The sequence below is a fragment of the Volvox carteri genome (assembly GCF_000143455.1).
Source record: "Volvox carteri f. nagariensis unplaced genomic scaffold VOLCAscaffold_43, whole genome shotgun sequence".
In the NCBI taxonomy this organism is placed as follows: Eukaryota; Viridiplantae; Chlorophyta; class Chlorophyceae; order Chlamydomonadales; family Volvocaceae; genus Volvox; species Volvox carteri.
In genome coordinates this window covers 851,499-866,091 of record NW_003307586.1, presented here as the reverse complement: position 1 = coordinate 866,091, position 14,593 = coordinate 851,499, and the positions used below count along the sequence as shown (strand labels likewise).

Sequence of the window (14,593 nt, the reverse complement as noted above, 5' to 3'; positions counted from 1 at the left end):
CTGATCACCATTTCGATTGTAAAGGACTCAAACCTTCAGCACATTAACTGTTCCATACGTTCTAGAGCCAAAACGGATAATAGCGCTGGGCTGTTTCCTGCATTGTGACGAGTATTCTTATTGCCACCAGGCTCGGTACAAGGCTCCAACGCCAGCTGCGCAGGGCGCACCCACAGCTGTACGACGCTGGCATGCCCTATGGCCCCTAGGGTTCGCCACCTGCCAATCCGGCACGCTTGTAAAGAATGGGGCTCTTTCCCTCTCGTTGGCCGTTCCCGTGTTCACAATGATTTACTCGATGCCGCATTTACTGCTAGTACGGCATCTTGGCCATGTCTGCACAATCGACCATGCCTACAGGGCCGTCGGGCCCCAGGCACCAAGAGCCCCAAAGCGCAAATCAAGCTCCGATCCTCCGCTCCAAAGGGCCCTGGACTCTTTGCCAGGTCCAGGGTAGTGCGCTTTAGGTCCGCTGCCTCCTGGGAGCTTTCCCCGCGCCGAGCCTCTTCTGTTGTAACGGTGGCTTGGGGGCCGAGGAGACCAACCCGCAAACTGCCGCCGCCGCACCAACTGAACTGCGGCTGCCTCCAAACAAGCACCGTAATCGCCGCCGGCGCTGTGCCATTCTTCGAAAGCCAGGCAGCCCAAGCTTCGGTGGCATGGCCCCAGGCATGCCCAGTGCCCACGACCCTAAGCCGTGCATCCAGACCCAAACGCCTCGCCAGACCAGGGCCCAGCTCCTCAGCCACCCATGTCGCTCCACGCGCTGCTGGGAGCTGGCGCCGTCTTCTTCTGACGCGAAGAGACCGAAGCCACGGCGCACAGTAGGGTAGCCCATGTGTGATCACTATAATCGCGTAAAAGCCGAAGCTCAGTTAGTGATCATGCAGCACGTGGTGGTGCTCTCGGGATACCGAGAGGATCGGACATGGAAACCGGGCCGGCCAGTCCCGTGGGCCCAAACCCGTGCCGTCCCATCGTTCAGCCGTCACGCGCCGGCCCCGGCAACAGAGGTGGGCGGTCGCGAAACGGGCAGCAGCAGCTTCCAGGAACGCGCGGATTCAGAACAAGGCCTGTTAAACCGGACCCAACGGATACGACCCTAAACTCTCTACGCCAGCTTAGTGTAAGGAGCCCTCAATGACCCGATGTTCCAGTTACACCCTAGGGCATATCCAGGCCGGGCTAGACATCACCATAGGTTCACAGCCACATTTCATTGCGCTGGATAGGCCAACCAGGCCGTGGGAAGGCTATATGCGGAGCGCAGACGGCGGACTACAGCGCAGCGCACAACACGTAAAAGATCAGGCGATGTGCCTGCCGCTTTGAACACGTCTTACCTGCGTCGTATCCACCGGGGCAACGTACGGCGCTAAGTTGAGCTCTTCAGCCAACCCGGTGGCAGTCTTGAAGTCGCCTGCATGCAAATGTGTCACATCATAATCACTATCGACAAGCAGCGTTCCTAGCACATGTGTTCGATGTGCGCCCCAATCCCTGCCTAGTCACTGACTGTTCAGTCACTGAAAACATATCATCGCGGCAATGGCGCAACGATGTACGCAACAACAGGAGAGATCCAGAATGATGCCAATTGGAGCTGCCAGAAAGTGTACAGTACATGCGGCTCCACTCAGACCCGGCCAATGACCGGGACATGCGACAGGACTTCTTTCTCTGAGAACGTAGCTGAGGATTCGCCCCCTGCATCCTGTGTGGTCAGTACACCTACCCACTACCAAGCACTCTAAACAAGCAGTTCCTTTTCTGTTTCACGGAATACTGCCACTGCCTGAAGCCCGGAGTCCTGGATAATTTTTCCTCCCTCAAACACGTCGTCTCACGGCGGCTTCAGATCGACCTGCTCTCCTCCTCGGACTCGCGGAATAGCCGGCTCCCAACCCCAACCCTGGGCGGCCCCACACTTACCATCCGTGAACAGCACAATCCATACCTCTTCCAGCGGCGGTTTGGCGTCTTTAAGTACTGTGAGAGACACCTGCAAGCCATCCATGTCGTGCCATAATCACATCACTGGCTGTTTCAATTTTGCAGCCTCATTCCTGCTCCAGGATCCATCAAGGCCCCACCATGCAACTTCTCACCTTGGCAGCGTCCTTAAAAGGGTAAGCGTACACGCCGGTAGAGATGGCGGCAAACGCAACGCAGCGCACGCCCAGGTCCTGTGCCTTCAGCAACGAGTTCCGGTAGGCGTTGGTAAGGTGCTCTTCGCATTCCTGGTCGCGCTCCTTGGCGTAAACTGGACCGCAGGTGTGGATGATGTAGTCGGTCTTGAAGTTGTAACCCCTGAAGACATCGGGACAGGCATCGCCAAGGGCAGTGCACGGGGGCAAGTATAAAGGAACGCTGTCATGATGCATGGAAAGGTCTAGAGCATGTAGCTAGCTTTTGGATTTGCGTGGTTGGAACCGCGGGTTTGTGCGTTGGCCGCATATGTGTCGGGGTTCGGGGGAGCCATCGTTCCGATGAAACGATAAGGGACTCCGCCGACGGTCATATCCGGCAAATCCGAAACCCATCCTTGTCGTTTCTGTTGGACTGTCCACGCCACGCAGACAGGATTCGATTAAGGTGCACATGCTCCCCTGTTCTCCGGGATCGCTATGCTTGGCGAAGGGGAAAAAAGCGGGGGAGTTCTTCAGCATTCCATTACCAATCCACACGTACTTGGTCACGACGGCCTCTCCGGTCGGGCATCGGATTCCTGGCCGGACTTCTGGCTTGCTTAAGCACTCTTTAGCAAGTTCGGGTCCAGCTTTACTATGTATCACTGCGGTATTGAGGAAACATGCGGAAACCAAACTGAGTTGCTCCCACTGGTTCAAGAATTGCCAAAGATTAGGTTGCCATGCTTACTTCCATCGACGCCTCCGCCTCCGCATAGCCGCTGATTCGCTGCAGTGCAGGTTTGGCACAAGGTTCAGCAATGGCATGTCTTCCGGCCACCTTCGGTCAGCGTCCAAACGTTTCTTACCGGCATTCACAACAGCAACGGGTGTTATCTTATCTGGTCTTTCTTGCTGCATTTTGGGCCAGTCGGGTATACTACCTTTAAAAATAATGAGCTTCGGCCCGGCTTTTAATTTGTACTCCTTCTTAACGACTGTTGGTTGATTGCCTGACGCAGACATAATTACTGGGTAGCACAGCTAGTTAATAACTATTGACAAGAGAGACTATCTTCACCAGGTTCGATGATAGTATATCTAGTCAGATTCGATGCCTTACAATGAAATGAGCATCATGCGTGCGTTCTGCATATCGAGTTTCTTTTGTAATGTGCACTGGTGACGATTTGTCGTACATGGGTTCTGTTGACACCGAAATAAGTGGTTGTTGGCCAATCTGCTTGTTGCTGCAATCTTTAGATACTTCATTAAGCGGGTTGATACGCTAGTTGCCCGGCATGCTACTATCTGGTAGGGCGTGTTATCATCATGGCGATACAGGCTTACTAGTCCAGTGCATGATCCAGTGAGGCAACAGATGGTCACGTGTCAAGCTATATGTGAGATTCCCCGCGTGACCGAGAGCCACCCTTCAGAGCGCCAGTGTACAGCCAGGGACGAGCAGTGCTTCTAGCCTGTGCTGAGAGGCACCCAGCATTAAGTCAAAAAGGAAACAGATGAACTTGGTGGCAGGTGTTTCTTGGGAATACAGGCCATCGTAAAGTCGGTTATGGTCGCTCATGCCCATAACCCAGCCCTATACCAGCGCCGCATAGCGCCGCAAGGGGAAAACGAGTTGGCTCCAATATTGCACAGGGATTCAGTAACTTCTGCAGATTTTTTGGCATGAACTGAGGGTGACAAAAGAAGGAAGGCCGACCTACGGCTGACCAAAAGCATCTACAGTTCTAGGTCGGTTACTACTGGTTTCGAGCCCTAACCGGTAGCGCTCCGGTGAGGATTGAACTTAATAAAAACGTTTAAGCTTCAAATAAAGATAGGTTGATATAAACATTTGGTGAAATACGTTTAGCTTTAGAACTCAATGCCTGGTTCCTCTAGCTCTGCTCGGCTTCGGCGCTCCGAATACAAACATCGAACAATCATCCATCCATATGCAGCAAATATCAACGCACTAGAGCTTTGAGCTGCAACTTCTGGAGGGGCTGAAGGGTAGAAACCCTGCTCCATACTTGTCGTAGAACTTCATACATTTGTAAGCCATCTCTCGTACAACTAGACGAGCTATAAAGCCCGGAACCCAATTGTCAATCTAAACAATGAAATATTAGTATAATGCTCTGCAATCAGACAATTTCATGCTGCACTGTATGTCAAGCAAAAGAGCTCCGGCGGTTCGGACCGACCGCAACCGGACCGACCGCACAAGCTCGGTGCGGGATGACAGAAGTGGTGAAAATTTATCAAAAATGTCTCAGGTGTGTATGTGTGGACGAAGCTTGACGCCGTTTGCACGGTGTCGTGGTGGGCGAACGGCGAACCCAGATTGCCGGAAGCTCGCTGTCTCAATGGATTTGTGATTGAGTCTACTTCAGGAAGGGGTTAATCTTGGATATATGGGATAATGCACCTCCTATTGTATAGTGTCGTAACGCTGGTCGTCGTCGCTGGACGCGCAGCAACAGGTATTGCGGCCTTTTCACATTCTGGGATGCTGACACAACACAAATAAAAAACATGTTGTGCAGGGGGAAGACAAGAAAACTACTGCAGGGATGCCGCCTCCGGAGGCGGAGATGAGCCTCGACGCAGCCCTGGACCACTTACGCCGCCTAGTAAGCAAGCATGGACAGGACACCTTGCCAAGGTGGAAACTTTAGCCACACACGTGAATATTGTAAGACACCTGTCTTTCCGCGCGTAAGGAAGCATGACTTAGAAGTAACGTTCATTGTGGAGTCGAATTGCCACAACGATCCAGCAGCAAGCTGGAAGCTAGCATTTAAGTTCATGGTGCACAGGTTAAGGCTGCAATACTGCTTGGGGGATTTTGGCACAGTGTGTAGTGAGTACCTTGGGTGTCAGCCGCATCCTATATCCGCGGCGCCATACTGAATTCCTTGCGTTTGACCATAATCCCACTCATACAAATGTAGATTTCTGACCTTCAAAGCGACGTCTTGCGCCTTTCGGAAGCCGCCGAGGTAAGCAAAACCGGTCAACCTATGGGCCGCCGCCTTGGTCGAAAGGTGGCTGCTGGCCGATTTGTCAATTCCATGCCTCCGGCATCGAAATGCACTTCGCAGGCCATTCATCATTCATTTTCCCCGCATTCCCGAACTGTTGTCAACAGCAAAGTGCCGGACCCCCCCGTGTCCTATTACTGCTCTCACATTACGAGTGTCGGTCATCCTCCAACAGCCTCCAACACGGACAGCTCCCAGCGTCTAGCGATCAGGAATGGGTTGCTCAGGGCCCTCCCCTCGCATTCGGACGCGCGCACAGCGCAAGCTCTACCACACAACGCGCACAACAAACAAAAGCGGTTACGTAGCTTCTCGTAGTCCGACCAGATGCGCAGTTTTTTGTTTGTGATTACAATGCTTGTGCTGCATATTGTGCCAAAAAACATTGTGTTGGCAGGGCCCGTCCCGTGATTTTCTATGTTCTTCGTAAGGGATTTCCAGGGAGCAGCCGTTCCAATATACTTGCTTGATTTATGCTACTGTTAACCCTGGTTGCAGGCTAAGGAGCTTGCCGCGGAACAGGGTGCCGGGGATGCTGCAGCATTAGCAGTGGAGCCAGAGGAGCACGCGTCAACTGCCGCAGTACGGCCAGCCACAGACGCGGCTTCAGGACAAAAGAGGCGGAAGGCGGCAAAGGAGGTTGCGGCGTCCGTGCCGCCGTCCCATGCGCGTGACGGAGACGTGACGGTAGCCGGATTCCCCTCCTCTGCCTCTTTCACGTCCGGCAATGCGATTAGGGCAGCTGGACGCCATAGCGGGTCCACCGTGCTCGGCTCTGTATGCGCCAGCGAGGGACTACTAAGTCGCGCTACCAGCACGAGCTTCACCGGCAGTGCCGCCAGTCGCCGCCGCACATGCGATTCGCTGCCACCATCCTTCCACGACGAGTTTGAGCAGCCGCCGGATAAGGCTGCTGGCTTACGCTTGTCATCGTGCACATCGAGTCTGGAGGAATGCCATCTGCGGCACATTCGGGGGCCGGCGGCGAGCCCCAGCTGGGAAGGTGTGCCGGCGCGGAAGGCACGCTTGCAGGCCGCGGCGTCGGGGTTGCGGCAGCAGCATCACTGGAAAGGCCCGGGACAGCTGTCAGTGGCCGTGACGGAGGCGCTGCCGACGATATCATCGGCGTCGTCGGCAAGCGGTAGCGGCGCCAGCTCTGACGACGAGGCTTCCTCGTCTCCCGGCTCGCAAGCGCAGCACCGTCGGCAACGTGGTTCAGCTGGCCTGGTGGCGCAGCCCGCCGCTGCAGCCAAACCGCACACCACCGGCAGGTCGCATCCCACCAGCCCGTCTTGTGAGGCCGCCTTGCCCTTTTCGACATCATCTCCACCATCTGCATCACCAAAGACCCGTGCTGGTGGGACGCCGACATCGGGCAGCTCATATCGGACCCCGCGGAGCACGGGGCATGGGGAGCAGCAGCAGCAGCAGCAGCTGCTGGCCTCTCCATACTCCCTACGGATGCCCTCCAACATGAAATCTATGCTTCGCGGCAGATCCAACACCGCAGCTGGCGGCAGTGTTGGCGTCAGCAGCATAGCTGGATCCAAATCATCCTTGAATCTTTTTTACGGCGAGTCGCCCTTCCGCACTGCCAGCCAAACGCCCTTCGACCGCACGTGCGAGTCTTCACCCGCCCTCGGCGCTCCGGCCCACTACGCACCGTTCTCTGATTCCACCTTCGACTTGCGGGTCATTCCCAAATCGCCCGCGTTCGCCACAGCGCGTGAGCAGTCGGAGGCCACCGACGGCACTGGCACGTCGGACGGTGAGGTGATGCGAGAAAGGCACATTGGTGCGTCAGCGGCAGAGGCAACACTCGAGGACCGAGTAGTGGCGGCAGTAACTGCAGCACCGCGACGACCTGTTCGGGGGCCGGCACCAGCTGACGCTGCAGCAGGAGCAGGTGTAAGGAGGGGTGGAGAGCAGCAGCAGCAGCAGCAGCAGCGGAGGACGGCACCGGCGGCGCTGGGCTTCCGTCGGGGGCGCCCCCTCGCTGCAGTGGTCCTCTTCAGGTGTGTTTCAGCCCTCTTCGCGGAGTCGGCAGTCCCACAGGGGCAAGCAGGGAAGGCAAGGGTTGCGGAACGCACTGACGAGTAGCGCTCTGGGTCCGGCCCCTTCTTGACCACGCCTTCAATGTAGCAGGCGCATCGGGGTGTGTGGAGAGCGGTCAGCAAGCTCTCTCCACTGCTGCCGACTCCTCTCTGATTGTGCACTCCACTGCCGCCCCCGCCAGTTCTGATGCCGTCCTGCTGCTGCTGCTGCTGCTGCTGCTGCTGCTGCCACTACTGCAATTCTCGCTGCTGTTGTTCTTGCTTCTCTTGTTGTTCGGTTAACTCTGCTATTACAGCCGACCTGAAAGGAAGCTCATTTCTTGCTGGCGGTCGCATGTGTCTTCACGTGATGGCTGTACACGATACGCAGATATTGCCTACACACAAACGCATTTGAGGACGGAGAGCAGTGCACTCGGCTCTTCGACCGGGTCTTCGCAGCTTGGGAGCAGCAGGTACGGCAGCTATACCGTGTCTGCCGGCTCTGTGACTTGTATCTGGAAGGCTGAGATGGCTTACGTGGTGCCTTGAACTCGGTTCAACATTGCATGGTCCTAAAAGACCAGGAGGGCTGGGCCGGAATTGCTAGGGTTGTCGGATTAGGGGTCGCGCTGGGGGGGCCGCTGGGGGGGGCCGCTGGGGCGCCAGGGCGGTTCGGTGGATGCATTCTGCGTAGGAGACACGATGCCAGGAATTGCCCCCGCTTGCCCGTAATCTACAGCCGAGGCAGCCGTTGTTCCCTGCGCCGCTACAAGGGCTCCGTACATGCACATACAACAGCCTTCGTACATGAAGTGACATTGGGTGTTAAAAAGGAACATTGCCGCGTACAGCCTAACCACCATCTGCGAACAGTACTGACGGGCTGGTGGACACACATGGAGGACATGCATGTGTGTGCCCCTGGAGTATGCGCGGTTCGTTTTCTATGCATGTGGCATATGCCCCGATTGCAAGTGTACATATATATGCAAATGTACAGTTGTGGCTCAGCGCACAACCAGCTTCCCATTCATGAGGACAAGCTATTGGCCGCCTTACCACATCCTGGGCGTGTGCCTTGGCCGTGTCCTGCAGGTCTCCAACGGTCGATACGACATCAACTGCCTGTCGTACTGGCTATCCGTCAGCGCCGCACTGGCTGGAATGCTGCTTGGATGCGGAGCTATCAGCCCATCGGCCCACACCAGTCCAGGTAGCTGCGGTGGCGTTGGCAGCGGCTTGGGCGGCAGAGGCGCGGCCGGTGGCAGTGGCTGTTGCCAAGGTGTTGAGAAGGGGCTCACACGCCGGCACGGCGGCGGCTGTGAGGGCTCCGCAGATGGTGGACGCCATGTCGAAGATGCGGACACCGGGGATGCTGCGGCGGCGTTGCGGCAACGGCTTTTTGCCTTTGTACGAAGAGTCTTCATGGCATTGTACGACTTTGTACGGCGTGAGATTTCCCCCAGTCTCCATGGCTGCGTCCGGGGGCCCAGCGTGTCCGGCCCCCCGTCCCCCATGAGCACCGCCTCTGTGCATAGCTGCTCCAGCTTCTGCAGCAGCTACAGCTACGACACGGATTGCAGCTACTGCAGGTACTGCAAGGAACATGGTGATGATGGTAATATCTCCGCATCGTACGACAGCGAAAGTGGCTGTAGCTATCAAGGTGCGGGGAGCGCGAGCACATTCCAGGTTTAGGGTACGTGCGCAGGTCAAGGAGGGATCTTTTTGGAGTGCTTGGAACAGGGCGGCACATGGGCCGGGTTGGGACTTTGCGGTGGGGGGGACAAAGGAACGAACTTGGCTGCGACAACCCGCAGCCATTGTTTCGCTCCAACCAACAGTTGAGATGGGGAACCGCTCTTAGCTACAGCTCGGAGCACCGCTTGGGACTTCCCTTGGCGGCATGGATAGTCCACACTTGGAAACTTGCAATCGCCAAAAACTATGCTCTTTTACCCCGTAACCCCCTCACCATGAAGACTCGGACGTTGGGGAGGAGCTCGAGGATGGAGATGGCTCTTCCCATCGGCCCTGGTTGGAAGCGCTCAGTACGTTGGATTCGTTACTAGCTGTAACGGTCGCTAACCATGTACCGTCACCGTTAGTCCGGGTAAGCGGACGCAGCGATCTGGGTGCGGGAAAGGAGGGCGGCTTCGGGACGAGGTTGTTCACAGCATGGCTAGGGCCAAGCATTAAACAGACCGGAGAGCCCCGGACGGGGCCCCGGACGGGGGCTGGGACCACCAGGGTTTCAGTGTAGGTAGGTGCTGTGCTTTTAGGTACGTGGAGTCTGTATGTCAACAGAGGTCCTTTGGGGGTAGTGGGGGGTTGTGTGAGGCCCTCCAGGAGGTCGGGAGTGCGGACGGACATCGCTTGCTGTTCCCACTGGATTGCTGCTGCTTCTGAAGCTGCTGCTACTGGTGCGCGAGCTGTTCCAGCAATTGCAACTTGCCCAGGTATGGATGACGTTGCTGCCACTTGCACCACTCTCCGGTACCTACACGCAGGCGCTGCTCCGGCGGCTGTTGAGCTACGTCAACGTGCGGATGCTCAACACGTTGCTTCGCCACCCAAAGACGTGCTCCTTCACCAACGGAGTGTACTTGCAGACGGGGCTGAAGATGATGGCAATGTGGCTCATGGGGCGCGCGGGTGGCGACCGAGGTGGGGACGCCGCATGGGACGAGCTGCAGCACGTACGGCAGGTGTGACGGGCCATAATAGCGGTGTGTGGCTTGGTCGTATGGCAGCTCTTGTGGGTTCCTGTCAGCCAGACTGCCTGCAGGCGTTTGCGAGCTCTGGAGAATGCCGAACCGAACCGTTTATGTAATGGCTGCTGAGAGGCTAAGTAGGCTGAAAGCTTTTATGGTTCCTAGACACCCGGACAGCGGCTGCGGGGGCAGTACCTGCCTTAGGTAAAATGCCTGTATGAGCTGGAGTCATTGTGGGGTATGCTGAGCTGAAGCATGTTAGGTTAGGCATCACGACATGTATGCGTCGATAATATTGCCCAAGGGCGGTTCGGCACGGCGGCGTGCTGCGTGAGAGGATTGCTGCCGACGGGAACGCAGGGTGGAGCTATTGGCGGAGACCCCAAAACTCGGTAACATCTGTATCCCTTGGGTTTTTGCCAATCGTAAAATGAAAATGTCACCAGGCCGCCACGTTCATCGTCTTTCCGCGGCGCAGCGGCGAGGTCATCGTGAGGCCCGTATTGAGCGCACGGCAGCTTCTCCATCTCGCCATGTCGTACAAGGATGACCTGTACGACGAGGACCAGGTGGAGCGGGAAGTGGGGCTGCAGTTACGGTAGGCTTTTGCTTAGGAGGACCGAAAGCCCCAGGAGCATATGGAAGGGAGGTCACGCGTGGTTGTCGTAGAAGCCTCGGCGGCCGGTTGGAGGAAGGGATAAGGGGCTAAGAAACCACCTTAAGGTTGAGCTATGTAAAAGATTCATGCACGGAGAACGACAAGTGCCTGCCTCCGCATTAGCCACCTGGCTCCCTAGCCACTTGGAGCATCGCGGCTATGCTCCTCACCGTCGGCGATCTCGCTGCCAGCCGCAATACCCGCATGGTTCTGGTTCTCTAACTTATCCGCATACCTGCCTGCTTATTTGTCTGCCTGCCTGCGCGGTTACCTGGTCCTCAGGTCCTGCCGGATGCCTTAGAGAGCTTGGTGGCGGAGCAGGACTCAATCAACAGCGACAATCCCGACGACGGCGGGTCTCTGCCTCTGCTGAACTGCGACTTGCCCAGTCTATCCACTGGGGAGCTGTCTGAGCTGCTAGGAGGTGGTAAAATGGACAACAAGGTATGCCGTACAGCATGGAGGCGTGTTCGGGGAAGCTGCTCAGGCCGCACGCACAGCGTCCTGCGGATTTGCAGGAACTGGTCCAGACCAGAAGAGTGATCTCGGCTGGCAGCGGACGGCGGGGGACGGGAAGGATGAAGGCAGCGCGCAATCTGCTTTTAGATGTTCTCTATTTTACCTTCCACGTGCTCAAGCTGTGTGATCTGGGATAGTTGGGATCTGTGTGGAGAGGAATATCTGAGTACAACCCAATCTAGGTTTGCACAAGAGCGTGTAAATATGCGGAAGGGGCGAGACCGGGCCAGCTCCCCCGACCTGCTGAGACCGCACAACATGTCATCCATGGAACCAACTGTCGACCAGCAAGAGGAAACGCCCCGCACATATTGCCCTTCATATATAAAACCCTATATATAATGTTCAACCTGTACGTGCGCAGGACTTGTACGGCCGCATTGCCATCCCAGCGGCTCTGCTGGAAAGCAGCCACAGCTGTACGGCCTCGTTCGCTTTCCTCGAGGAGGAGGTGCGCCCCCTAGCTGCGGTAGCCTCGGCGCCATCACAGGCCCCGGCGCTGCCGCCGGGCACTGCAGAGCCACTGGCTTTGAGCCCTGCATCACCGTCACCACCACTGTCAGGGCCGAGTGCAGCGGTGGCGGATGCTGCACAGAAGCCATTGCAATCACCACTGCCAGCGCCAAAGGAGGCACCAACAGCACCAGCAACGCCAGAAACGTCAGCACCGGCGGCACCAGCAACACCAGCAGCACCAGCAACACCAGCAACACCACCATTGCCAGCACCAGCACCGGCACCAGCACCAGCACCAGCACCAGCACCGGCAACACCACCATTGCCAGCACCAGCACCAGCACCAGCACCGGCAACACCAGCACCAGCAGCTCCGGAGCCAGTAGCTGCGGCGTGTGCGCCTATTCGGACGGCAGGGGAGCGTCCCCACGAGGAGGCTGTCGTACTTTCGGCAGAGGGTACTGCATCCTCAGGGAGCTCGGACGGGAGTCCCAAGGCTGCCGCTGGCATCGCCGCCAAGGGTGCTAAGGGAGCTAAGGGAGCCGCCAAGGCCGCCAAGGCCGCCAAAAAGGCTGCGGCTTCCAAAGCTGCAGAGGCCCGCACTGTCGCTGCTGTCGACGGCGATGTGCTACCGCTAGCAGCTCCCACCGCCGCACCCATTGAGGCCCCCCAACCAGCGGCGCCAGCAGCCCTAATAGGCCCAGCGCAGTCCGCCCCACGGACTTCGGTTCCTGGCAGCCATCTCCCCGCCTCGCGTGCTGTTCCCCCGCCACCCCTGCTGGCCTCCGTTGCGAATCTGCGGTTTGCGCGCCCTGTGACAGCTGCCGCACCTCTGACAGTGCACCCTGCTGCCCGGCCTGTGCATTCCAACAGCGACCCTGATCTTCCAAAGGCAACCACCTGGGCCGCCGACGCCGCTAATGCTACAGCCGACGGCACTACAAAGGCAAGAGCCAGCACTACAACCAACGGCGCCGACGGCAACGCTGCAGCCGCTAAAGCCGATACTGCGGCCGCCGACGGCAACGCTGCAGCCGCTAAAGCCGATACTGCGGCCACCGACGGCAACGCTGCAGCCGCTAAAGCCGATGCTGCAACCGCCGACGACAACGCTGCAGCCCCTACAGCAGCCGCTAAAGGCGATGCTACGGTCGCGAACGGCAACGCTGCAGGCGCTAAAGCCGATGCTGCGGCCGCGACGGCAACGCTGCAGCCGCTAAAGCCGATGCTGCAGCCGCCGACGGCAACGCTGCAGCCGCTAAAGCCGATGCTGCGGCCGCCGACGACAATGCTGCAGCCGCTAAAGCAGCCGCTAAAGGCGATGCTGCGGTCGCGAACGGCAACGCTGCAGGCGCTAAAGCCGATGGTGCGGCCGCCGACGGCAACGCTGCAGCCTCCAAAGCCGATGCTGCGGCCGCCGACGACAATGCTGCAGCCGCTAAAGCAGCCGCTAAAGGCGATGCTGCGGTCGCGAACGGCAACGCTGCAGGCGCTAAAGCCGATGGTGCGGCCGCCGACGGCAACGCTGCAGCCTCCAAAGCCGATGCTGCGGCCGCCGACGACAATGCTGCAGCCGCTAAAGCAGCCGCTAAAGCAGCCGCTAAAGGCGATGCTGCGGTCGCGAACGGCAACGCTGCAGGCGCTAAAGCCGATGCTGCAACCGCCGACGACAACGCTGCAGCCGCTAAAGCTGATGCTGCAGCCGCCGGTTCCGACTCTACAGCTTCTAATGCAGATGCTGCAGCCGCCACAGCTGAAATCGCACATTCCAGCGCAGACTCTGCAATAATCGAGGCCGATGCCGTTGCCGCGGGTGCTGCAGCCGCCGATACTGCAGTTTTGGGAGCCAACACAGCAACCTCTAATACCGATGCTGGAGCACCTGACGCCGACGCTTCGGCCGCCAACACAGACGCCAACACGGACACTGCAGTTGCGGAAGCCGATGCTTCTGCATCTGATGCTGACACAGCAACCTCCGACCCCGATACTGTGGCCGCTGACGTCAAGGCTGCAGCTGCCGATATCGATGCTGCATCCACCGATGCCGACACTGCAACCTCCGACACTGACGCTGCGGCAGCCGATGCCGAGGGCGTAGTTGCCGATATCGATGCTGCATCCACCGATGCCGACACTGCAACCTCCGACACTGACGCTGCGGCAGCCGATGCCGAGGGCGTAGTTGCCGATATCGATGCTGCATCCACCGATACCGACACAGCAACCTCCGACACTGACGCTGCGGCAGCCGATGCCGAGGGCGTAGTTGCCGATATCGATGCTGCATCCACCGATGCCGACACTGCAACCTCCGACACTGATGCTGCGGCAGCCGATGCCGAAGGCGTAGCTGCAGATATCGATGCTGTGGCACCCAAAGCCGACATGCCAGCTACCGACGGTACAGACGAGGCTGCTGCAACGACCGAGACCGCCGATTCCACAGCCGGTACTGATGCCGCATACACTGACACCGACTCTCTAGCCGGGAACAGTGACGTAGCAACAGCCGATGGCGGCGCTGGTCCGGACGCGAGCATCGATGTCGTAACGTCGCACAAAGGCGCTACAGCCGCCGAGATCCAGGCTGCAGCCATCAACGCCGACGCCAAACCTTCTGACACTGACAAAACGTCTGACACTGACACCAGCACTGCCGACACTGACACCACATCCGCCGATGCTGAGCCTGCCGACTCAGCAGCAGACGCAGGAAAGGGCCGTAACCGTCAGTCCCAGAAGGCGGCGGGAAAACAAGGACGGAAGAAGCAGAAGTCGAAGCGTTAATGGTACCGTGCAGCTGGCTCGGTAGGCGGTGACGATGACAGCATAAGCATTTGCATCAGCGTCGGTGCTTCCGCTAAGGGCTTGCAACCAACCATGAACAAGGCCCTTTTCAGGGGCCCCACTGGTACCGGACGGCAACGATTTTTGGCAACACCGGCGGCCCCGGCGATTCTGGTGGCAGTGGAGCTGTCCCCCAGACGGACAAGGACTGCGGCACCCTCATGTCCCAGAAGTACCTCAA

General features: G+C 58.1%; 2 protein-coding genes across 2 annotated transcripts; one reads left to right on the top strand and one right to left on the bottom strand.

Moving 5' to 3' along the window:
• Nucleotides 1-741: 741 nt before the first annotated feature.
• VOLCADRAFT_106437 (uncharacterized protein) lies at nt 742-3,155 on the bottom strand (the record flags this gene model as incomplete). The annotated part of the gene is made up of 7 exons (XM_002954451.1): nt 742-792; nt 1,344-1,420; nt 1,933-2,002; nt 2,109-2,310; nt 2,692-2,794; nt 2,881-2,919; nt 2,999-3,155. The coding sequence occupies 7 exons, from the start codon at nt 3,153-3,155 to the stop codon at nt 742-744; spliced, it is 699 nt and encodes a 232-aa protein (XP_002954497.1).
• Nucleotides 3,156-4,402: 1,247 nt separating this feature from the next.
• myoF (type XI myosin MyoF) lies at nt 4,403-14,352 on the top strand (the record flags this gene model as incomplete). The annotated part of the gene is made up of 15 exons (XM_002954515.1): nt 4,403-4,411; nt 4,682-4,768; nt 5,090-5,137; nt 5,678-7,194; nt 7,604-7,688; nt 8,311-8,881; nt 9,198-9,328; nt 9,627-9,674; nt 9,726-9,923; nt 10,376-10,498; nt 10,870-11,031; nt 11,471-11,557; nt 11,597-12,317; nt 12,998-13,066; nt 13,898-14,352. The coding sequence occupies 15 exons, from the start codon at nt 4,403-4,405 to the stop codon at nt 14,350-14,352; spliced, it is 4,311 nt and encodes a 1,436-aa protein (XP_002954561.1).
• Nucleotides 14,353-14,593: the final 241 nt, after the last annotated feature.